The sequence below is a fragment of the Schistocerca americana genome, chromosome 2 (assembly GCF_021461395.2).
Source record: "Schistocerca americana isolate TAMUIC-IGC-003095 chromosome 2, iqSchAmer2.1, whole genome shotgun sequence".
Classification (NCBI taxonomy): Eukaryota; Metazoa; Arthropoda; class Insecta; order Orthoptera; family Acrididae; genus Schistocerca; species Schistocerca americana.
This window is the reverse complement of record NC_060120.1, coordinates 1,095,074,817-1,095,101,615: the sequence shown is the minus strand read 5'-3', so window position 1 is coordinate 1,095,101,615 and position 26,799 is coordinate 1,095,074,817. Positions and strand designations below refer to the sequence as shown.

At 42.8% G+C, this 26,799-nt stretch overlaps 1 protein-coding gene across 1 annotated transcript in view; it reads left to right on the top strand.

The window, feature by feature from the left end:
* Positions 1–26,799, top strand: part of LOC124594689 (proline-rich protein 36-like) — a 67,264-nt gene that overhangs the window by 29,311 nt on the left and 11,154 nt on the right. The window contains exons 2-4 of the mRNA XM_047133055.1: positions 4,424–4,498; positions 8,463–8,555; positions 8,725–8,756. Of these exons, the coding sequence (XP_046989011.1) occupies positions 4,424–4,498; positions 8,463–8,555; positions 8,725–8,756 (200 nt within the window). The remainder of the gene's footprint in view (positions 1–4,423; positions 4,499–8,462; positions 8,556–8,724; positions 8,757–26,799) is intronic.

Below are 26,799 nucleotides of genomic sequence, written 5' to 3'. Positions count from 1 at the left end.
CACCATTTGACAGCAGTTTAACAGCGCCACAGTGGGTCACGCCCATGTAGAACACATTTCAAAAAAAATTTAAAAATAGTTGTAGTCATCGGAATTGAATAAATTATATATATATTCTGCAGATTCAGAAAACGCAAAAAAGTAAAAATTGAACTTTTCATGATTTTGAGCCTTTCCGGAGCCCCTTAAACAGGTCTGAGATAGTGTTAAAAGGAAAAACTATATGACATCCTAATGGAGATGGAGTTCCCAAGAAAACTTATCAGACTGGTACAAATGACCCTCACCAGCACAAAATGCCAGGTAAAAGGAGAAGGAAAACTTTCTAAAGAATTTGAGGTCAATCAAGGTTTAAGACAGGGTGATGTATTATCCACGCTACTCTTCAACATAGTGTTGGAGAGAGTGATGCGAAAGGTGGAGATTGATAACCGAGGTGGCACTCTGTTTAACGGTATGCACCAAAATCTAGATTATGTCGATGATGTGTGTATGCTGACTAGAAGTTTGAGAGAAATGGAAGAAGGATTTGGCAGACTGGAAAATGAGGCAGAACAGTTGGGACTTGGAGTAAACAACACAAGAACACAGCATCTCTTTGCTTCCAGAAAAAATGCTGTTGTTAAAAATATTAAGTTGATCAGAGGAAATGATGAGAGATATGAGAAGTTCCAATACCTGGAAGTGCTGGTTACGTGGGATAGCAGAATAAGAGAAGAAATAAAATCTAGGATTGCTGCAGGAAATAGAGCTTGCTGGGCCGTGATCAAGATCCTTCTGTCACGTAACCTGAGCAGAAAATCAAAGGTGACTGTCTATAGAACGGTCATAAGACTGGTGGTAATGTATGGCTCAGAAACATGGACAATGAAAGTGGCAAAAGAAGAGCTCTGAGAAGATGGGAGTGGAAAATATTAAGAAAGATTTTTGGAGCCGTGTGTGAGGCGGGGCAATGGAGGATAAGGAGAAAGAAGGAACTGGAAGAACTGTATAGAAATTCTGACTCGGTGACTGAAATTAAGTGTAACAGACTGAGATGGCTGGGCCATGTAAAGCGAATGTCGGAGGATCTAGATGTCAAAAAGGTTTACACAGGAAATCCAGGTGGCAAAAGAAGCAAAGAAACGATGGATGGAGTACGTGAAAAGTGATTTGAGAAAGACTGGAGTCAGGAGATGGAGGAAACGAGCAGAAAGTCGTCAGCAGGATTGGGCTGTGATCACCAGAGCGGCCAAGGCCCTACATGAGCTGTAACGCCAACGAGTAGTAGTAGTAAACCGCCCGTTGGGGGACTTGTCAGAAGAGGAACCGTTTGCGCACATACGTTGAAGCAAACATTGAACTAACTTTGCCAACTTGTCTGTACTGTCACGAATACGGCTCTTGGGGTAACATTTTATAAGAGTCTTGTAAATTCCTCGACTGACCTAACAGGTAGCTGAGCCGGGTGCTACACTGTACGTCTGTCAGCTCAGGTCTGACGTAATGAGGAGGTACATCAGCAGCACAAGCGAGAACGGTCTGACAAATAAATCGAAGTCAGTGTTCAATGTGCAAAATCTAGAAATCTCTTTGAGAGCTCATGACGAAATTTTTGAATTACTGAAACGAAGGTAGTCACGTTTGGTCGAGAAATGACTGCTTTGAGTAATGAGAAATGTTCCATATCATCAACTTGAAGCCTACTTTTCCATATGATTAACTTTTGTTTAGTGGCATGAATCTGTAATACGTGTCAGCATATCGTTTCCTCTTGCATTAAAACGCTCGATGATACCAAATAATTGGTCAGTCTGTTTTCTCTTAACTCAGTTTTCACCCTAGCAACATCATCATTGTGCCTGGTGTTGTGACGATCATCCAGAGAATATTTTTCCAACTCTTTAGCGTGATGGTAGCGATCAGTTGGTACTGTGTTCAAGACGCAATTCCCATTCAGCATTGAATGATGTGACGCCTCCAGCTTTTTTTAAAATAAATGCATAGACGCAGTGGTGTCCGCAATTCAGAACCTACGTGTAGCAGTGGCTCAACACGGTCGGTGTTGACGGCGAACAGCGACAAGCCGACTGTCGCGGCTGCGCCCTTTCAAATTCTGAAGGTGGCAGGGGTAAAATACAGGGAGCGAAAGGCTATTTACAATTTGTACAGAAACCAGATGGCAGTCTAAGAGTCGAGGGACATGAAAGGGAAGCAGTGGTTGGGAAGGGAGTGAGACAGGGTTGTAGCCTCTCCCCGATGTTATGCAATCTGTATATTGAGCATGCAGTAAAGGAAACAAAAGAAAAATTCGGAGTAGGTATTAAAATGCACGGATAAGAAATAAAAACGTTGAGGTTCGCCGATGACATTGTAATTCTGTCAGAGACAGCAAAGGACTTGGAAGAGCAGTTGAACGGAATGGGCAGTGTCTTGAAAGGAGGATATAAGATGAACATCAACAAAAGCAAAACGAGGATAATGGAATGTAGTGGAATTAAATCGGGTGATGCTGAGGAAATTAGATTAGGAAATGAGACACTTAAAGTAGTAAAGGAGTTTTGCTATTTGGGAGAGAAAAATAACTGATGATGGTCGAAGTAGAGAGGATATAAAATGTAGACTGGCAAGGGCAAGGAAAGCGTTTCTGAAGAAGAGAAATTTGTTAACATCGAGTATTGATTTAAGTGTCAGGAAGTCATTTCTGAAAGTATTCGTATGGAGTGTAGCCATGTATGGAAGTGAAACATGGACGATAAATAGTTTGGACAAGAAGAAAATAGAAGCTTTCGAAATGTGGTGCTACAGAAGAATGCTGAAGATTACATGGGTAGATCACGTAACTAATGAGGAGGTACTGAATAGGGTTGGGGAGAAGAGGATTTTGTGGCACAACTTGACAAGAAGAAGGGACCGGTTGGTAGGACATGTTCTGAGGCATCAAGGGATCACAAATTTAGCGTTGGAGGGCAGCGTGGAGGGTAAAAATCGTAGAGGGAGACCAAGAGATGAATACACTAAGCAGATTCAAAAGGATGTAGGTTGCAGTACGTACTGGGAGATGAAGAAGCTTGCACAGGGTAGAGTAGCATGGAGAGCTGCATCAAACCAGTCTGAGGACTGAAGACAACAACAACAACAACAACAACATTGATTTTATCATGTTGGCGTCATTTAAGAAGGGATTTTATGAAATCCCCTAAGAGGGTGAAACAGTGCATGTTGTTATGGAGGCAATTTTGAAGCTAGACCTGCGAAAATTTATATCTGGTTTGTCGGTTCGAAATAAAGAAACAAGTGTTTAAGCATTTTTGGAAATTTTACCCCTTTGGTGGTGATATAAAGGGTGAAATTTTCTTGAAAATAATCAGTGTTAAAGAACTACTAAAGCATTTTTAAACATGAAAATTGGTATTTGACTTCTTGGTTACAAATAAAAAATAAATGTTTGAATGTTTTTAGAAATTCAGCCTCCTAATGGAGTGAAATAGGGGATAAAAAGTTTTATGAAACTATTTCATTACGAAAACATCTTTAAAGCTAACATCTGTTTCACAGATTTTGGAAATTCAAACCTTTAGAGAGTGAAGTAGAGAGCGAAAATTTTTAAGAAAATATTTCATTGTATTAAAAAAATTTAAAATCTAAATCTATGAAAAGTGGTATTTCACATCTCACTTTTTAGGGGATGTAAGTTCCCATGGAAATGTCAGCAGAAGAAAGCAAAGACCTTGGACTCCAGTTACCAGAATCGCTTTTCAGTCATAAGTACCTCTGGAGAAGACCGTGCTTTTATGGCATTAATTAGCGTGGAAAGTTTAGAAATTGTTGCAATTTGGCAATAACGTAATAATTCGATTAACGGAACACTAACAAACAAAAAACCTCTGCAAACTATACAGTCTACGTGAGCGAAGTAGCAAGTGCTAAGCTAGTTAATTTATGTAAGTAATGTAAAAGATGACCTGTATGTTTAAGAAACTCATTTGAAATTCGAAGAAGAAAGACTACACAGGTAGTAGGATAAACCAAGTTCTGGCCGACTTTTGATATCAAATTAATTGTGCATATTAATTAACTGATCAATTAATTACCACCACCCCTGGTTTTCCCCAGCTGTAACGTGGGCTCCCTCAGGGAACTCCCAGCCCCCTCCCTTCCCCCTCTCCACCCTCAGTCTGTGTCTACCTGCTGGACTGGGAGGACCTCACAACAGTAGACTAATATAACATGCACAAGGTCTTTATTAAACAATTTGTTTAAGAATATTGTTTAGTTATTTCTGAAATTGCAATACATCTCGAAATTGATGCTGGTGTTTGGGCAATAAAGACAATGTTTAGCAATTGCAGTACTTTTTTAAATTCAAATACTTAAAGGAAGCACGTAATTACGCTATTGCAGATCACACTAAAGATATCCGAAAAACTTTCTCGTCCACCAGAGCCCGTGCTGGGCTCGAAGCACCGGCACGTGGCGGCAGCCTGCCTGGCGCGCCGCCTTCCTTCATGGCACATGGGTACGCCCTGTTGTACAACTGAACACGAACTGCTTCAGCGGTTATTAAATCTCGTGTTTAAGCAAAGTGTGGAATATTGTCACAAAACTCTTCAAATGCTGCTGATTCAGAACATGCGCCACAGGAAATATTAATTAGACAATTCATTCCACAAAGTGTATATATATCACGAAACTACTCGAGATACACTTGCATACAAAACACTGTAAGATGCATAGTTGGAATATTTAATCAATTTGCAGTGATACTGTATATTGTTTAAACAATTTTGGCATCATGTGAATTATCTCACATAGTTTATAAAATGAGGATGTCACAGCAATTAAATGTAACACTGCACAAAGAGAGAGAGAGAGAGCTTTGCAGAAGACAGAAGATTATTTAAACAATTTGCGACACACTTACATTTTTTGTTACGAGGCGTACTGCCACACTTGAAGTCTGAAAAGCTCGTGCTGGGTTCTGACACACTTGTGAAACCTTTCAGTCTTCATCCAGCCATCCTCCCCGAGACACTTCGGATCCTTTCGTCGGAAATACCACAGCCTTCCACTGTCTTTGAGAACAAGCTGCTTCAGGAGTTGTTAAATCCAATTGAATATGGCTCTAAATATACTTTCAAAAAGACCCCTGCACAGTAGTTTGCTTCAAGATGCGTCGTACATAAATCGTTAAATAATCTGCCAGGATGGATTTGACAAGTTGAGTAGGAAGTGTTGTTGTTGTTGTGGTCTTCAGTCCTGAGACTGGTTTGATGCAGCTCTCCATGCTACTCTATCCTGTGCAAGCTTCTTCATCTCCCAGTACCTACTGCAACCTACATCCTTCTGTATCTGATTGGTGTATTCATCTCTTGCTCTCCCTCTACAATTTTTACCCTCCACGCTGCCCTCCAATACCAAATTGCTGATCCCTTGATGCCTCAGAACATGTCCTACCAACCGATCCCTTCTTCTTGTCAAGTTGTGCCACAAACTTCTCTTCTCCCCAATCCTATTCAATACCTCCTCATTAGTTATGTGATCTACACATCTAATCTCCGGCATTCTTCTGTAGCACCACATTTCGAAAGCTTCTATTCTCTTCTTGTCCAAACTATTTATCGTCCATGTTTCACTTCCATACAAACACTTTCAGAAACGACTTCCTGACACTTAAATCAATAGTCGATGTTAACAAATTTCTCTTCTTCAGAAACGCTTTCCTTGCCATTGCCCGTCTACATTTTATATCCTCTCTACTTCGACCATCATCAGTTATTGTGCTCCGCAAATAGCAAAACTCCTTTACTACTTTAAGTGTCTCATTTCCCAATCTAATTCCCTCAGCATCACCCGACTTAATTCGACTACATTCCATTATCCTCGTTTTGCTTTTGTTGATGTTCATCTTATATCCTCCTTTCAAGACACTGTCCATTCCATTCAACTGCTCTTCCAAGTCCTTTGCTGTCTCCGACAGAATTACAGTGTCATCGGCGAACCTCAAAGTTTTTATTTCTTCTCCATGGATTTTAATACCTACTCCGAATTTTTCTTTTGATTCCTTCACTGCTTGCTCAATATACAGATTGAATAACATCGGGGAGAGACTACAACCCTGTCTCACTCCCTTCTCAACCACTGCTTCCCTGTCATGTCCCTCGACTCTTAGACTGCCATCTGGTTTCTGTACAAATTGTAAATAGCCTTTCGCTCCCTGTATTTTACCCCTGCCACCTTCAGAATTTGAAAGAGAGTATTCCAGTCAACATTGTCAAAAGCTTTCTCTAAGTCTACAAATGCTAGATAAGTAGGTTTGCCTTTCCTTAATCTAGCTTCTAAGATAAGTCGTAGGGTCAGTATTGCCTCACGTGTTCCGATATTTCTACGGAATCCAAACTGATCTTCCCCGAGGTCGCCTTCTACCAGTTTTTCCATTCGTCTGTAAAGAATTCGGGTTAGTATTTTGCAACCGTGACTTATTAAACTGATAGTTCGGTAATTTTCACATCTGTCAACGCCTGCTTTCTTTGGGATTGGAATTATTATATTCTTCTTGAAGTCTAAGGGTATTTCGCCTGTCTCATACATCTTGCTTACCAGATGGTAGAGTTTTGTCAGGACTGGCTCTCCCAAGGCCGTCAGTAGTTCCAATTGAATGTTGTCTACTCCCGGGGCCTTGTTTCGACTCAGATCTTTCAGTACTCTGTCAAACTCTTCACGCAGTATCATATCTCCCATTTCATCTTCATCTACATCCTCTTCCATTTCCATAATATTATCCTCAAGTACATCGCCCTTGTATAGACCCTCTATATACTTCTTCCACCTTTCTGCTTTCCCTTCTTTGCTTAGAACTGGGTTTCCATCTGAGCTCTTGATATTCATACAAGTGGTTCTCTTTCCTCCAAAGGTCTCTTTAATTTTCCTGTAGGCAGTATCTATCTTACCCCTAGTGAGATAAGCCTCTACATCCTTACATTTGTCCTCTAGCCATCCCTGCTTAGCCATTTTGAACTTCCTGTCGATCTCATTTTTGAGACGTTTGTATTCCTTTTTGCCTGCTTCATTTACTGCTTTTTTATATTTTCTCCTTTCATCAATTAAATTCAATATTTCTTCTGTTACCTAAGGATTTCCACTAGCCCTCGTCTTTTTACCTACTTGATCCTCTGCTGCCTTCACTACTTCATCCCTCAAAGCTACCCATTCTTCTTCTACTGTACTTCTTTCCCCCATTGCTGTCAATTGTTCCCTTATGCTCTCCCTGAAACTCTGTACAACCTCTGGTTTAGTCAGTTTATCCAGATCCCATCTCCTTAAATTCCCACCGTTTTGCAGAGTACGAAATATTAATTGTAATTAAAGATCGACATTGCTTTGGAATATTTGCGCGCATAAACAAATTGCGTAAAGTGTTTGACACCTCAGTACATATGCAAATGTTGCTTTAAACCATTTGTTTCAAATACACTGGCACACAAAACACTGCACTGTCTTCCCAGGAGCACATGGAACGGAAATACATCACACAAAAATAAATTAATGTAAACACACCCGAAAATACATCGTGCAGGAATATTTATAAATTGAAATTAAACTAAATGGACGCAAATACACTGTGTCGAAACTCTGAAGACGATCCTCCATCACGTAAAAATATTGTTAAATGCACTATCACAGTAGTTTGCTACAGGAGGCACGGGCGTAATGCGGGATCCGCGAAGTGGCATGTCAGCCAGTGGCGACAGTTTATCACACAGTGAGCCACTAACCAGAAGTGGGCTCTCCAAACAGATTGACGAGCGCGCAATGAACGGATCGGTGAAACAAGTTGGTACTTCCAGAGTGCGCCAGAACCTGCATACAAAAGCGTGTGAAATCTATGGCCGGCACACCACCACCAACGTATCGTGCGTGCTCACACCAGCATTCATCAGCAAATGGGGAGGAATACTGCATTCCTGTTGGCTGCCTGGGTGAAATGGTGGGTGGAGGGGTAGAGATTGTGGTGTCACCGCCAGACACCACACTTGCTAGGTGGTAGCCTTTAAATCGGCCGCGGTCCGGTAGTATACGTCGGACCCGCGTGTCGCCACTATCAGTGGTTGCAGACCGAGCGCCGCCACACGCCAGGTCTAGAGGGACTTCCTAGCACTCGCCCAGTTGTACAGCCGACTTTGCTAGCGATAGTTCACTGACAAATTGCGCTCTCATTTGCCGAGGCGATAGTTAGCATAGCCTTCAGCTACGTCATTTGCTACGACCTAGCAAGGCGCCATTATTATTTGCTATTTATCTTGTGATGCATGTACCGTCAGACCGATGTTCACCAATTATGGATTAAAGTTAAGTATTCCAGCAGCTACGTACTTTTCTTGCTAGTATAACTCCTTTAACTGTTCCAGACCTCACGCCAGCCTGCATGAGCTTAAACGCGTGCCTTTCGGCTACCCGTCACTGTGGATTGGCTGTCTTGCCAGTCCACAACAGAGGTGGTGGTGGGCAGCTGGAGGCTGACACACTCTTGCAGCAACAGCCTCCAGCAATAACAATCGAGACAGGGCAGGAAGAGCGTAAGTGCACTTACTTATGTTTTTGGTAACATGTAGCTGTTAGAGAAAAAATTTTGTTTGCTCACATATGTACTGTGGTTCTAATGATGAGGACTGGGTGATGCACATACATTTATTTTTCGTAACATGGTGCATTCAGCTGTCTGAGACATATTCTTTGCTTTTCCAGGTGTTTCTATGGACGAGGAAGGAGAGGTAGGGGTATGTGTCGAGGCCAAGAGACAGGTGCCATCGATTCACTCTTGTAAGTACCAGAATCCGACTTTCAAATTCTGTGTGTTTCACATATAAGTAATTTCATTGAACTGGAGAATACGATTTTCTGTTTATACTTCAGTGAGCTAAATAATACGATTTTCTGTTTATATTTCAGTGGCATAAATAAAACGATTTTCAGTACGATTTTCTGTGTGTGTGTCTCTAACATTTACAAGAAATAATTGTGTTCAATATCTTATTGTTGTAGGTAGGGTCGGTGAGCAAGACAGATGCCGCAAGCGAGGGTGAAATACCAGAGTGGGTGTATGAGATGGCGGCTGCAGAAGAAGCTTAAAGGCGGTGCCATCTCGCCCTTTTGGAGCAGGACAAGGGATTACTGGGTTGGGTGGGACAACTACCGGAAACCCTTACTGAACTGGTCAATCCTTGGACCCAGAGTGGAAAAGGTGATTACATCGCAACTGTAGTCGTTCCAACATATAATAATTATTACTATTATTGCCGGCCGAAGTGGCCGTGCGGTTCTAGGCGCTGCAGTCTGGAGCCGCGAGACCGCTACAGTCGCAGGTTCGAATCTTGCCTCGGTCATGGATGTGTGTGATGTCCTTAGGTTAGTTAGGTTTAACTAGTTCTAAGTTCTAGGGGACTAACGACCTGAGAAGTTGAGTCCCATAGTGGTCAGAGCCATTTTTTATTACTATTATTCTGAAATGTCGTTATTTGTTTACAACATATATTTCTTAAAAAGCGTGAGCGCTGTACTTAATTTTTTTTCATTATTCGTATGTTCGAGGTACCAGAGTTGCCACAACAGCTGGCAGTGGCACGAATGCCTGGAGGGGTGGCTGCGGCGGCAGGAATGGGACACGCACTGCCGTGGAGTGCGTGAACGGCGACGACCTCCCACCCCCCAGGCTGGTGGTGGTGGAGCCTCCAGCATGCAGCAGCAACATTGCCGGATGCCTTCACGACAACCAGGCTGCTCCCGCTAGGCCCCATCGCCTCCACCTCATCCTACTGCAACTCTTCACCACTGCCGGTAACAGAAAGTATCTGCGCATACCCCTCACTTGAGCAGGCACCTCCTCCCCAACGCTGCCACCCACCAGGTGGGCGGAGTCGCCTCCTAGTTCTAGTGTTAACCTGCGGCTACCGGCAGCGCTGTCTCCCGTCCTGCTTGTCAAAGACATCAGATTAATGGCGTCATGACTCTTCTGGAATACTCGGTGGTTGCTAGGGCCGTTGAGGGTAGTATCTCTTGCACTAGAACTGAGAGTCAGCTGGGGGGTATCGCCACTCAGTCAGGTTTCTAGAAGCATGCCTGCCGGTGCTGGACACAGAGCTCCTCAAAGCCCTAGATTAATGCAGTACTCAGCTGCGAGTTGACTCAACCACGCAAGCATGCACAACATCTGGGGTGATAATGGAGTTATATCTCGGAGCATACCAACCACTGAGTAGTCTCGTACTATTCTGGCCTGGTTTTCCAAGATGGTAGTAAGAAGGTCAGCTAAAGCAATACCACATCTCGGCATCCACATTCATTTCTGTGATCCTTTAAAACGAGTGTCCACTTATATCAAGCTCCATAACGATAAGATGAAAGTGTTAACGTCCAAAATGCATAGGATGCGGCTTGTTTTGTATGGTCAATCCTGGCCTGCCAGGGAAATTACAAGAAACATGCACAGCGCAAATCTCGATACAGAGGAGGTCTTAACATTCGTGGATGTTACAATGTTGACAGTATCGAGATCCCTGTAAAGATTCAGGACATACCAAAATTTGAGGCACAAAATCCCAGAATATCGGTTCATGTTTATGGCCTGGAGAAGAAAAGCATGCCAGATGAGCAAGAGAAGCATTATCTTGTTGGATCACTCCATTTTTCGAAATATACAGGTCAGGGCGATCTTCAAGTAAACGTCAGCTCTTCTCTGAAAGTGATAGTCAGCATAACATATGGGTCAAAGACATGTCCCACCTTCTCGCCTCCCAGATGAGTAAACACGGGAGTAAAGAGGATATTTGCTTCAAGTGTCTACATGCCTTTTCGGAGAACAGTATTTAAAAAAGCATCTGAAGGACTGCAATTCCAAAGAACTGGTACGTGTTGTTATGCCTTTAGAAGTAAACAAGTTTCATAAATTAAAGAATGCTCACCACCATGAGTGATGTCCATTGTTGTATATGTTGATTTCGAATGTCTCCCCCCTATCACCCACTGTGAAGGGAACCCCCTTAGCCTCACATACCAACTTCAGTATGCTTGCAAGTATATGCGAGAAAAAGTTTTAAAAATTATAAGAATTATGAAAAAGTTGAAAAAACTTAGCAAAGTATATATAAAATAATTTAAAGGTTGTAGAAAACTCATCAAAAAGTTAAAAAATTGTAAATGGAGAAAAAATGTAATTTTACAGTGTTTCTCTCTCTTGCACTTCAAGTGTGTGTGTGTGTGTGTGTGTGTGTGTGTGTGTAAATAGAAAGTTTCACCTGCTGCTAGCTGTCGAAGTCGTATTAGTTTCAAGTGAGAGTTCCTGCCAGTTCATTTTAGAGCAGTTCTTTGGGGTGGCATTTTAGAGCCACTCACTGCACTGCATTATTAAATTTTTTCAGCCGCTTGAGGTGGAAAATGTTTAGAGCCACATCCTTCAACGTATAAATTAAGTCTTCTGTTCGGGTGGAATTTCACTAGTGATAGTAGTCGTAATAGTATTAGTGTAAGAAAAACTGTACCTCTGCAAAAGCTGTCATCAGTACTGAGACGTAATGCAGAAATTTTCACCCAGTACTGTTAATCATGTAGAAATATTCAAACACAACTGTAATGTAAAGTAAAAAAAGTTTTTTTTTCAGCCAGTACTATTATTTGTAAAACTGTGTGTGTGTGTGTGTGTGTGTGTGTGTGTAAAAAAATTGGAACTGTGAATGTACAACTAATATTAATTCGTGTGTTGTAAAAACAATAAGATTTCTGAATGTAAAGCGGTATTACTCCTGTGAATATTTATGTCTGAATAAAAAAGACTGTTATTCGCTGCCACATGTCTTTGCTTTTATTTCACAAATCCCTACCCTCACAAATGAATATAAAGGCTGTGCAAGACGAAGATGGTATTCGTTTGAAACACAAGGGAGGTGATGTTTAAAATAAAATAAAAAACATGAAATAACGACATGGGACTTTGCCTATCATACTGCCTGTGTTGGATTACGGGCACAGGTAGCACGTGGCCATGTCTAGTTCCAAAGACATGTAGCAAACATGTCTAAAATTATATTTCCAGTGCTTGAGGAAAATCACAGGCACAGTATCTGGGATCAACTACATGGCTCGGGATGAAATCAGTAAAAGAACAATGCACGTAATGTGAGGTAAAATTCATTCGTTTCTCATCCAACTTGAAAGTAATTTCACATTTTCATACGCAGACACAGCAACACTACTTCCACACATCTTCTTCTTGTGTCAATGGAGAGCAGGACACCCGCAGAACAGCAGCAAACTTGAAGATTCGATGCATCCATGAGATCTTCTCCTTCCCATTTCACATACATGACGGCATCCATGTAGTCGAATGATTGAAGTGACGTCACCATACCTTTATAGGGTATGCCAGAATCGTCCCAGTGAATTCCGTGGTAGAAATGTGTTAACCACTCTGCACTCTTCCATGTTTTATATCACTGCACATTCCTGAAATACTTCTGACAAGTGCAAAGGAAAGTACTATGTCCAGTCGCAAGGAAGGTATGGATTTCACGTGGAGTACTGTAATAGCCTGGGAGACTATGTCAAGTCATAAGAATGGGTACTGATACTTCTATTTCCAGAGCCACAGCCGTCAGCAGGGTGTGTTTCTGATACTTAGCTCATTGTCGAATGTCATTCAACTGAGACCACAATCATAACTTTTAGTTGTAAGTACAGGGATAAAATATATATGTGACCGATTTCTTAGGATGATTAATTCTACCTGTGCATGCTCGGCCTGCAGCGTCAGTGATCTGTGCGGGGGTGATTCACGTTTCCGATTAATGGTAGGAGCTTTCAGAATGGAGAGGCCTGTTGGAGTGCAGGAATGTAGATGAATTAATGTGCTGTCCTCTAGACTACCGAATAGCGAACTAATACTTAATATGTGTTGGACAGCTTTCGTGATTGCGTGGAAATTTGAGGAGATTGAATATGTAGATGCATTTGCGCAGGACCATTATTCCCTCCCATGAAAATTGTTTGGTTGACTGCTTCTGCACAATTCGCGCCTTTATTTAGTTGAGGGAAAATCGATTGTGGCATGTACAGCTAGCATGTGGAAGACACGACTACCAGTTTTCTAGACATGAGAAACACCTTAGTTGACCTTGTAAATTATAGGGATGATTTGGAATCTGCTACATCACTGACATCGGTATTCGTGAGTGGAAATACCAGTTTTCTTTACTTTTTTCGAGTTTGTGAGTAAATGTCTTTGCAAACGTGACAGGTTTCTAGTTAGTCAGTGGTTTACAGCACGCCCCACCTAATTAAGTTTCAGTTTCTAGAGAGATAATTTCCAGTCTCTACCTTCGGAATTATATAATGCGAGAGGTACTGCTATGCAACCAATATTGATATGTGCTTGATATCGAGAAGTACTGGGAAAATAGTATGATATTCTAGCAAACCACACGAAATTAGATATGTTCTTGTAATCCCAGAGTCTGGAGATGGGTGTAGAAAAGCGAGCAAGCAAGCAAGCAGGTCCCCACCAGAAACAGTAATGTGGTTGTGCCAAGGGGAAAGGAGACTGAATTTGTACAACAGTTCTGAGAGTGACTTGGGTCTTATGAGGGTGCTGTGGCCACCTGTCTGGCGTGGATGACTGCCGACCATGCAGGGGTATATCTAATGGTGTGAGTATTCATACTGTGCTGTCTATCTTCGTGGTATATGTATGAATGATGTAAAAGGGGCGATTTTTGTACGGTGTAGGATACGAATTACATGTTTACTACATCGACACAGTAGGCAGTGATATATTGCTGGGTTGGAGATTGGTTTCACGCTCTAATATTCAAGCTCCTGTCCTCAGTGGGAGGCAGTGTAATTGAGTTGGTGTGTTTCCGTATTTGACAATATGTAGGGTACGCAGTGATATACTGATGGGCCGCAGGTCGGTTTCCTGTTCTAATATTGAAGCTCATGTCCTCGATGGGAGAGAAGTGTAATTAAGTATGAGTCTTTCCCTATTTGACAATATGTAGGGTGCACTTTGCAGGGTTTAATTGTTGGTACAATAGGGTAATCAGTGTAAAATATTTTTTTGCTGCTGGATGACAATCCTCTTATTTCATCATTTTTCTTAAATGTGGTTGAAGAATAGGGTTTATGCGAGAAGTATTCTTGGCATAAAATTCGCTCATCATACTCTACTGGACTGGTTATATTGAGTGAGGACGTAATTGCGAGGTTTCAAGCCAACTGATTTAAGAAACTATTAGTTCACACCTGTTATCACTTTGCAGTTCGGCAGCAAAGTGACGTGCTGTGGATTGCGTGTGCTGCTTTTATATAGTACGCCCATCCTGCCTTAGATGTAATCGTACAGTGATCTCCTCACCACGAAAGTCAACAAGTCGATTATTCTGGTCCACAATACGCAACACCAAATAGTCCAATGTCTGAACTGTCACTGGAAGGTATATTGCATTGGTGAGAGTCTCAGAAATCTTATACTCTGTTGCAACTGATGGGAAGAATTTGTAAATAGTATGAATCAGACTGTCGTTGGGATAGTTCATTGCAATGTCACACTCAACCCGGATTGTGCTGACAGGCAGTATGTCAAGTCTTATCTGACTTGTAAAATTTACTATGATCCTTCTTCAAAACCTGTCCTTTTATGAAACTCAGTAGGCGGCCTATAGAACTTTCCTGGTTAAAATCAATCGTTGCATTCACATTGCTTATTTCAGATTTAAGTGTATTAATGTTTGCACCCAGCTCAATAGCTTTTCCAGTCTGTTTTAAGACTTCGTTTATATCATCGATATCGTATGCATCAGGTTCTATTTCAACAATGTCTTTTTCATCATTAATATCCAGGTGCAGTTTATTGTTATCTTCGGTTATATTTGGGATGCTGTTGTACGTCTCCAGTCCAATCAATTCCATTCACCAATGCTCAAATCAATTGGCGGATAGTAATTTGCACTTAACACAGGTGATCGTTCTTTCATTGTCAAAGTGGTTGCATCTGAACATCAACTGATGAAATGTTTAAAGCATTTACTTACATATGTCTGCTTTGTAAACGTCGAGAGAAACATGGTGCACAGATGTCCATAGAGGTGTGTGTTACAGTCCTGATAGCACCGAAAATTGGGGAACACGCGTCTTCTGCGAGTGAAGTGTTGTTTTAATTCTTCTGCCAGTTGCAGGTCACCAAATGAGTCGAATCAGTAGACGGTATTTGCATTTTTCGTAACATATGACAACCAGTGCGTGCCGGGACCTTCAGCTACATCTAAATTCACAATACCACTTGCACCAGTTTTCCACTTAATCTTCGGTTATGTATCTCGCATAAACACACCACCACGGAATCTTGGAATGTTGAATTTCTTCTAACAAACTGAAGTGGATCAGTATTTGTGAGTGTCCGATCTTGTGGGACTGCTAACGGGTTTGTTTCTATTTATGAATAGACCAAGCCCTTTCCTGTATGGATTCAAGTATAGGAAAGGTGGCTGCGATTTCCATCGTTTACTATACCAGTATCCTTTTTTCTGCGTATCGCCTTAGCCTTATCAGCTAAAATCCTCTCTGCAATGTGACGATTAGGGATATCTTTATTTGCAGCGTATGCAATGTAATTTTCCATACACGCTTCGTCGAGCAGCTTATCACCTCGTGCCAAGCGTTTTTGTAGCTTTATTCCAGGTCCACAATAGTCATATCCCGAAATTTGACTGGCAGTTTGTCTAGTGTGTCTCCTAGCACGCTTGTTGTTGTGGCCTGCGCAACCCATTAGGCAGCAAAAAGTTAACATCAGTCCACCTGTATTGTGCTGCAGGAAAACCAAGCCATTTGACTATTTGCTCGACGTCTTATAAATCTCTCCACGAGAAACAAATCCGGTTCTGAGCTTTTCTGCAACTCTTCGGTGCAGAAGCAACCTGCAATTTCTTCACTTTTACTATTCTGCAAGACACACACTAAAGCGCCAAAAAAACTGGTACACCTGCCTGATATCGTGCGGGGTCCCCGCGAGCACACAGAAATGCCGCAACATGACGTGTCATGGACTCGACTAATGTGTGAAGTACTGCTGGAGGGTATTGACACCACGACTCCTGCAGGGCTGTCCATAAATCCGTAAGAGTACGAGGGGGCGGAGATCGCTGCTGAACATCATGTTGCGAGGCATCCCAGATATGCTCAATGGTGCTCATGTCTCGGGAGTTTGGTGGCCAGTGGAAGTGTTTAACTCAGAAGAGTGTTCCTGGAGCCACTCTGTAGCAACTCTGGACGTGTGGGGTGTCCCACTGTCCTGCTGGAATTGCACAAGTCCGTCGGAATACACAGTGGACACGAGTGAATGCAGGTGATTAGACAGGATGCTTACGTACGTGTCACATGTCAGAGTCGTATCTAGACGTATCAGGAGTCCCATATCACTCCAACTGCACACGTCCCACACTATTACAGAGCCTCCACCAGCTTGAACAGTCCCCTGCTGACATCCAGGCTTCAAGGATTCGTGAGGATGTCTCCCTACCCGTACATATCCACCCGCTCGGTACAATTCGAAACCGACCAGGCAACATCTTTCCAGTCATCAGCAATGCAATATCGGTGTTGACGGGCCCAGGCGAGGCACAAAGCTTCGTGTCGTGTAGTCATCGAGGGTACACGAGTGGGCCTCTGGCTCCGAAAGCCCATACCGACGGAGTTTCGTCGAGTGGTTCGCACGCTCACGCTTGTTGGCGGCCCAGCATCGAAATCTACAGCAATCTGCAGAAGGGTTGTACTTCTGTCACATCGACCGATTCTCTTCAGTTGTCGTCGGTCCCGTTCTTGCAGGAAACCAATGTCGGAGATTTGATGTTTTACCGGATTCCTGATATTCACGGTAGACTTGTGAAATGGCCGTACGGGAAAATCCCTACTTCACCACTACGTCATACACGCTCAGTCCCATCGCCGACTATAACACCACATTCAAACTCACTTAAATCTTTTATAAATTACAGAGCGCAGCAATCAGTCGTCCTTTTGTTGCACGTTTTATTTGGCAAATCCAGATTTCGCATAGTGCCTAGCCATTAGCAATGCACTGTTTTGTAGTCTCAATGCATCTCAGTTCCCTGTTGTTCGGGCGTCAGTCACAGTTTGAAAGATGCATTGAGACTAGTTTGAAATCCGTTCGCGTGTCGCTGTGGTTAAACTACACCGTGCATGGCAAAATGGCGCTACTGAAAACCGCCACCGAGGCAGCGACAGGTGACAGGAGTGACCGCTGGCCGCGCGGAACTGCAGGGGCGGAAGGACGCGCAGCTGACAGGCCACAACCGTCGCCTACCAACAGTGACACCTCAACGATCATTGTTGCGTACAGGGCCACGTAGCAGGCGCCTGCTGCACGCACCACCCGTGGCGAGTGCTGTTCGTCGGCGAGGAAGCTGGGATTTACAGGCCGATACCGCAACACAACGTCCACTCAACATAATTATGTTCTCCTGGCTGGAGACCCGGCACGAATACAATCAATTATTACGCAGGGATAGTTTACGAAGCCACATACAGTAAATACCGCGTCTTTGCAAATTAAACACACCTACGGAAGAAACAGTATCTCGCGAGATACTGTAACTCCGGATACGGCCGCACCTCTTTCACCTATTTTCGTGTCACTGAGGTGTTCTGCTAATGTGGAGTGGTTTGTCCCACACTTGCAGACTCTCACGTGTTCTCTCTATCCGACATCAAATGTTCTACCTGTTTGTTGTACGTATGTGCCATCACAAGTGCTACACTGTAATTCGTATATACCTGCTTTCTAGTATATGTCTATGTCTTTTGTCAGTTTTGGGTGTGTTTTGGGTAGAACTGTATGTTGTGTATGCCCTGTCTTTTGAAAATGGTGATTTTACGTATGAGTTCGTACTGTATAACATCTTGTGTTTTCTCGTATATTTTCTTGATTATTCTGTTGTCTGTGGTTTTGTGTTTCCACTACAGGAGAACTTAACATCACGCGAGGTTTATCTTTCCGCATCTGCCAAATACACTTCCAGTTGCTTTGCACATTTTCAAAAAGAAAGGGAATAATTTAGAAAAGATTATCTTGTAAGGCAAAATCGAACGTAGAACACTATGGGCAACAGCAGAAAGTAGATGACTGGGTCAAGCGAAGACGACTGCAGGCCAAATTTTCCAACCAGCCAATATATAGCAAGTAATAATCGAGCGCCAGTCAATGCTAGAGCACACCTGCGTTCTTTCTACTAGAAGAAAAATAAAATTTGCCTACTACCTTAGTGACTCATTACCTAATTCCTTAAGCATCGAATGATTTAATTCAACTACATCCATTACCCGTGCTGTACTTTCTTTGACGTAAATCTCACAGTCTCTTCTAGAGCCGCTAACCCTTCCAAGACGTTAGTATCTCTAACAGAATTACAGTCTCATAGGCAAATCTCGACCTCTTTTTTTTCCTCTATGATCTGTAATTCCCTCTCCAGATTACCCCTTATTTTCCTTTACTACTTGTTCACAGGACACATCGAATAACGTCAGGGGTAGGCCACGTCTCTCATTTCCTTCTCAACCTCTCTTTCCCCTTCCCGTGCTTCAATTCTAATAACTACACTCTGGTTTTTGTACAAGTTGTATATAACCTTTTCCTCCCCGTATTTTAACTCCGCTACCTTCAAAATTTCAATGTATTCCAGTCAACATTGTCAAAATCCTTCTCTACAAATTTTATAAGCGTGCGTTTCCCTCCCTTCAAACGTAGTATCTTCCAAGATACGTCTAAAAGGTCAATATTACTCACGTATTCCAATATTTTTGTCGAAACTAAACAGATTTTCCTCGAGATCGAACGTCTACCAGTTTCTCCATTGTTCTGTAAACAATTCGTGTCGTACTTTGCAACTTTAACTTACTAAATTCATCATCATCATAATGATTCGGTTTACTCCCTGCTAAGCGAAGTTACTTCATTAATTTGTTAAGTAAATAGATCCTGGACTACATGTCTGCATCCACAGCGATCTTCAGCCCTTCTTAATATAATGTGAAGAGGTAGGCCGGTAATCTTCTTCGCTTGACTCAACCGTCTACTTTCTGCTATTGCCCATAGTCTTCTACGTTCGATTTTGCTTACAAGATGGTCTTTTCTAAATTATCCCCTTCCTTTCTAAAAATGTGCCCGAGAAACTAAAAGTATCTTCGGGCGACACGGGAAGATAAACTTCTCGTGATGTAAAGTTCTTCTGTAATGGAAACACAAAACCAGAGACAACAGCTACACAGAATAATCAGGAAAATACACGAGAAAACACAGTGTTTCACAATGACATACAAACACAAACTCATACATAAAATCACCAATATTTTCAAAAGACAGGGTATAAACATAGCATTATTTCCGCATTCTCTGTCTCATTCATGATATAATAATACAAACTGTTAATAGATGTCGGTACGATCGTGTTCTGCACGGAAAATGGCATCCCAGTCAACGAACAATCACGCCAACCATGATGTCAGGGCACCTATCAAATAGGGTAGTGTTTGTCAGATGGTCCAATAACCACAATCGTTGTGTACACAGTCACAGACGGTGCGGTGTGCAGTGTGGCACAGAAAAGATGCGTACCAGACTCCCTGCGGTGGTCGGCCGTAGGAAGATTGCAAGCAGAGCAATGCAGACTGATGCAACGCGGTGGCCTAGTGTGAGTCGTCCTCTTGTTTCTCTGAAGTGTCGACATTTTATGTTATAGACTGAAACTGTATCCCGAAGACCAGCACAGGTCGGGCCACGTTATTTGGCTGTAAGGGCACGACGACACCGCCTTAGTACTGCACAGCAACTGGCGTCTGGCCTCGCAGTATCCACTGGACGAGTTGTATCGAGGAATACGGTGTAGAGAAGGCTTCGGCAGTGTGGCCTTTATTGTCGTGGGCATGATGTATGCGTACCTCTGACACGTCTTCACAAAAGAGAACGTCAAGAGTGGAGTCGCCAAGGTGCCACCCGGACAGTTCTTTCCACAGATGAGTCCCGATTTGGTCTGGAGAGTGATCCTCAACGGATTCGCTTCTGGAGGGAACGTGGAACACTATTTCGAGATCCAGAGATTCGGAAAGAGACCGGAGGATTCCGCATGGTGTGAGCAGTGATTATGTTGACCACTCGAACACCTCTTCATGAAATTGTACAGGGGAATCGTCAAGGTGTAACTGCTATTAGGTATCGTGACGAGATCTTCGGACTTCGTATGTGGTTGCTGCGCGATGCTGTGGGCCAAGACTGCGTACTGATGGGCGGTAATGTTCGACCTCATAGAACACAAGTGGTTGATGTTTTCTTAGAAGATATGGGAGGCATGGCGTGGTCTGCTCCCTCTCAGATTGGAATCCCACAGACAATGTGCAGGCTGCACCAGGGAGACGCGGTGCATCGCGTCAGCATCCACCAACCATTCTCCAAGATCTGCGAGCAGCTCTGCAGGCAGAATGGGCGTTATTGCCCCAGCATGAGACGAACATCATTCAAAGCATTCCCCGTCGTTGTCAGGCTTGTATTGCTGCCAGAGATGTCATACCCCATACTGGGAACATTAACCAGTTGTTGGAACGTGTGTGCAAATCCGTTAAGTTGGCATTTTGCAGTGGTGAACTTCTGTGTTCTTTACATTGTTTTTACTTTACTGTCACCTGTTTGTACGGTATTTAAGAAAAATAATGGCAACCTTGCAAAATTTCCGTTTATTGCTTTAATTTTAGACACCAATGTACATATAACAGGCAGAAAATTTGATATAAGATACAAAGAACACGTGAGAATCTGGAAGTAAGGGAACAGTCACAAGCCAACCTCTAGAAAAGGAGACATGAAAATTGTGGTGTCACCGCCAGACACCACACTTGCTAGGTGGTAGCTTTAAATCGGCCGCGGTCCATTAGTACACGTCGCACCCGCGTGTCGCCACTGTGTGATCGCAGACTGAGCGCCACCACAAGGCAGGTCTCGAGATACGGACTAGCACTCGCCCCAGTTGTACGGACGACGTAGCTAGCGACTACACTGACGAAGCCTCGCTCCTTTGCCGAGCAGATAGTTAGAATAGCCTTCAGCTAAGTCCATGGCTACGACCTAGCAAGGCGCCATTAGCCTTACATAGCAATTGATAATTATCGTCTAAAGCATGTCTCAACAAGAACGATGTATACAACAAGGATGGATTAAAGTTAAGTATTCCAAAAGCAACGTACTTTTCTTTATAGCATTCATTGAGCGTCCTGTTTCAGACTTCACGATATTCTGCGTGAGCTTATAGCGTGCATATCGGCCCCCTCAAAATAACACTGTCGGCACTTCTGTCGACACATCAAAAATAATTAGACTCAACAATAAAAAAACACCTCCTAAACCTGCAATAAAATTATCACATACAAAAAAAATCAAAGCAGAGAACAAAACCCTGTTGAATGAACAAGTAACATGACAGAGAGCTTACTGTTTACATTAATAGATAAAATAATAGAGTAACAGTCTAAAAGAGGATTATTATCATAATAATAATAACAACAACAACACGTAACACCTGTCCACTCATTTGCCCAAGAGCCCCTCCACAAAACATTTAAACCAAAACTCATATCAACTGAAACCCAAAACTTTCAAAAACCCCCTGTCACATTCACATTCAACTTCCTACAACCCGCCCTGAGGAACCACTGACACACCCACAGCCACACCACAAAAAACCTACATGTACATTCTTTTTCTTACACACACACACACACACACACACACACACACACACAACTAAGAGAACATAAATGAATAAGCGTTGGTTTTCAGCATACACCTCGTTAGGAGGACAACATATACGTAAACAAACCAAACAGGAAGAGACATAAACTAAACACACAGTAGTTACGCCTTTAAACCATAGTTTTCTTTAAAATATCTACGACTAGTGACAGAAGACTGATAGTGCTCCACAGAAATCAGCGCAAACAATGTGAAAACTGTAAAGACAAAAGTTCGTAACTTGAAAACGTGATTATGTTTCGTAAATGAAGTTATAGTGCGACCTTCAGCAAGTGACCAGATTAGAGGAAACACAGATGCCAGCCAAAAACGCGAACAACTGCAAGCAATCAGTTATTTACGTAAGAAACAAGACGTGAACTGTTTTATAATCTACAAATATCACATACCAAAACAAAATTGTATCATTGTAGATTCCACTGAAGATGCCTTAAAGTAAAATGCGAAACACGTTTGGATGAAATGAAACACACTGGAGCAAGAGAAGGCGGTTTTTATTTGAAAAAACGAGTATTGGTCGTTGTTTCTGGCCACGGTACACGAAAAATTAGTTCGGCTCTTGTCACTAGCTTCTACGTTACAAGTCTCGCAACCGCCCGAGAAGGCAGTGCACCCCAGCAGGCGCATCTTGCTTGCTTTGGGTTTCGCCCGGTCGACCAAGGACAACCCGTCGGTACTACTTCCTTGCATCGCACTCTCTTTAGTCATTGATCAGAGGTCGTAGATACGCTCAATCATTCACTCCCTCCAGGTCCTTTAAGCATCTTGTAAGATGGTTCTGATCTCAACCTTCGCGATTAATAACCACTAGTTTTCTCTCAGTGTTAATACCTAACTAATAGTCTTTACCCTCGAGATCAGTAACTAAGTTTTTCTTAACTTCTTGCAGTGAGGGTAGGCTCATCTGCAAAGCGTAGGTTCTTCATTTTCCTGCTGCCAGTTGAAATTTCACGTCCCGAGATATCCGGTGCGTCGCCTATGACATACCCTGCATACGTGCTATAGGGCTCAGATGATAGTGTAGGAACATCCATTTGTCACGTCGAAAAACTGCGAGTCTCCAACTTCTGTCTTTATGGCTGCAGTATGACTTAAAAATTCCGTTTAGTAGTGATACTCGGTGTTCTGGAACCCCCATTTTTGAGCACATTCCACAACTTGTACCACATGAGACAATCAATCTAGGAAACAAACGAAGGCAGAGACACAGAACTCAGACCTCCTTCAATTATCTGCTTTAAATTCGTGGCTGCCTCTCTAGTACCTTCACTTGTCCCAGAATGTGATTTTTCTGCAGAAATCTCAAACTCCAAGAAATTTCTTTAGACTTCGATTCATTATGTAAAAGGAGGACTTTGCCAGCACGCAATATTAACGATATAGTCCGGTAACTGGATCAATCCCTAACTGATCCTTTTTTGTGAATAGGAATTACGTCCAGTCTTAAGGCCATTCACCAGTATGCCACACCGTATTACACATTAAATGTCAAGCACGCATACCTTCCATCACTGTGTGGATTTCTCTGGAATTACCGTCTGTACCTGGGGCTTTGTTGTTTTTCGCATGGTTGATGGCATTCTCGATTTCACCGAACTGAATATCGGGTTCCGTGTCTGATTCCTCGCAAATGTTCTCTTCCTCGATGTTATTTCCTTTGCAGTACAGGGTTTCGCAGTGTCGTTTCCATTTAACTACTGCTTCTTTCTCGTCAGCAACAAGATCGCTATTTACATCTTCTATAATTCACTTGTGCGGTTTGAACTCTCGGGTAATGCCGTTTATCTTCTTGGAGACGTCATGTGTTTGATTTAGCTTTTGATGCTGTGGTTTGATCACATACGCTGGCGAGATACTGTGTCTTGTCAGTTCGCCGGAACCGCGCTGCTGCTACGGTCGCAGGTTCGAATCCTGCCTCGGGCATGCATGTGTGTGTGATGTCCTTAGGTTAGTTAGGTTTAAGTAGTTGTAAGTCTAGGGGACTGACGACCTCAGATGTTAAGTCCCACAGTGCTTAGAGCCATTTGAACCATTTTTCAGCTCGCCGGCTGCGCCACGTTTTGCGTTGCACTCTTCCTAAACTTGAGCAGTTTGTACGCCACGTCGCTTCAGGGTTCAAAATCCAAGGATGCTTCGCTCGGAAGGGCGGTCTGTTCGGGAAGAGACGAACTCATTATTTCCTTTATTTTGTCTCGTGTTTGTGGGGGGATATTCCTGATACTCTGGTAAAATTGAAAACTGTCATCACATGCCTATTTTGGAATTGGAATTATTACTTATCGCGTTTCGAACTCGAGTGTGATTTGGATGTAGGAAAGCTATTCCGATATTTTCACATATGTTTTACTCATTCACTCCATTATCGTGCAATAAAATGCCTACATGATGTGCAACAGGAAATGGTGGTTCGATGCGATATTTGCTAAACCTTTAAGCACGAAAATCAAGCGTTCCTAATAATACAGACACAACGCTAACAAAACTGACGTTTACACATATCTGGTATTTGAAAGGATGCATTTCCTACAGGCAAGTATATTTGTGAGAACTTATTTCTCTAAACAAGACATTAAATGTGTAGTTTTCAGGAAGATAATCTGCACTTTGTGCTACGAGTGGTCTATTTTGAGTTTTGACACAGAAGCAGATGTACAAGGTGACTGACAATGGATTTGGGAATGGTGCTGCAAGACAAACGCAGTTTTACGGTTGATAAATTAATCATAAATTCCTGATGCCATTTACTGGAACAAAACGTGAAGAGAAACTCGAAAATACGAAGGAAGGGTATTATTCCAGTTATCTGAGACACACGTAGCAAAGTAAAAGAGTCTTACGCCGGACTCTCAGAGTGTACTGTTACAGTGAATGACATAGTGTTTACAGTTAGAAGTAAGCCAGCAATCGTTAATCACGTGGTGACTGGTAGAAAGTTTTTGCTGAGATAACACTGAGAGACGACTAGTGTGCGCAGTCGACAGTCACTTGGACGCTCTGCCCGCCTCCGGCAATGCCCCCCCGGACACGCAGACACGAGGCAGGGAGTCAGACTCACCGCATCGTCCGCGCTGGCTGGCTGGCTGGCTGGCGGCTGCGCGCTCCGGCCTCGTGCGGCGCCCGCGGCTATCTGGCCGCGACTCGCTTCGCCTCGCCATATCGCTTCAGCGCCCCTCCCGTCCCCTTATCGAGACGTCCCTCGAGTCACACAGCCCGGCCAGTACACGATATGCGACTTGCAACTGACAGTCGAACTATTCCTCAGTTACAGCTGACATAAAGCTCCAACTGCTGGCCATTAAGACCGCGACGACATGAAAGCGGCATGCAGCAGAGGTCACATTGCCACGCACTCAACTACAACCGTAGAGTAAATATCTCTGGAGTCAGCATTCACATGCGCAGAACAGATTTTGTGTTGCCAACATACATTGCCGGCTTGGTCACGTGTTCTCGGGACGTCGTGTGTTTGTCCGTATAGCGCCCTCTATATTTAGAATGTCACTACATCTCTAGTACAGACGGATTCTTTTCGTACGAGTCGTGGATTATTTATATATGTTGCGTAGACATTTTAACAGTATCCATTTGATACCCGGAATAAACCAGCTACGTAACTTTTAGGTGCAAGTGATACTCGTTTTGCATTCTGCTTCTGGACACTGTTTTTGGTATTTTTCGGTATGATACGGCACTTTATAGTATTACAGAACCTGAAGTACATTTTGCACTGATAGTCTTGCAAAACGACTTGACAGTACGCTAGTACTTTTGAAAGTGTCCGAAAAAACACCGAATTTGCCACACATTAGCGATTATATCCCTGCTAATTCGTCCTTTTTTTTCCTGCTATTCCTGCGTATTTATTTTCTGGTTTTGGGACCTAAAGGACAAATTTTCTTACTGGTGACACTTTGAACTATTTATTTAACGCATTTTACGTACTTGCTCCCAGTTTATTAAATAAATAGTAGACTGAGTAATCTATACATATAATCGACAAGTCACTGATAAATGCATGGAGGATAGTATTTGTTGAAACAACCAACCATTTCCTTTCCTGTTCCACTAGCAAATTTACGAGAGGAAGCGATTGTTTGTAAGCTTTTGTACGAGCCGTAATATCTATTATATAGTCATAAAATCGTAGAAAAATGTGTCTACAGAATCAAGCCTTAATTATAATGCGTCTCGAAATTTTTAACATATACATCGCTATTACACTATCAACAAACGGCGAAACACAACAAAAACTCTTGATATTATAAACTTCAAACGCTGCGGAAAGCACACACGCACAGCGAAGTCCCGAGAACACGTGACAATCCTGGTTTAATGTTGACAACATGCGCAGAACGCAATGCTCACTCCAGAGATATTTACTCTATGACTACAACCCCCGAAAGTAAAAAGATTAGCGTGGCAGCGCAACCGCAAAGATTGCGTAGGAGTGATGCCATCCGTGTTCTAGACTTCCCAATATTTTATGTGAAAACTCTTAAAGCTTTTTAAATAAAATTAACATTATTAATATTCTCCACGTTTATTCTTCGTGTCTACATATTTGCAATCCACTGCCGCTAGAGGGCTCCGAATTGTCGCGTACAACATGGTGATGTGTAATGTAGAGTCATGTAATCGCGCTTCTGAAAGCACGAGCCGGCCAGTGTGGCCGTGCGGTTCTAGGCGCTTCAGTCTGGAATCGCGTGACCGCTACGGTCGCAGGTTCGAATCCTGCCTCGGGCACGGATGTGTGTGATGTCCTTAGGTTAGTTAGGTTTAAGTAGTTCTAAGTTCTATGGGACTGACGACCTCAGATGTTAAGTCCCATAGTGCTCAGAGCCATTTGTACCATTTTTTTGAAAGCACGAATTCCAAGAGTTCGTCCGTACACCGAGTACCCCCTCCTTCAGCACGACAACGCCAGACCACACACTGCCCACGCAGTCTCGACTTGGCCCCATCCG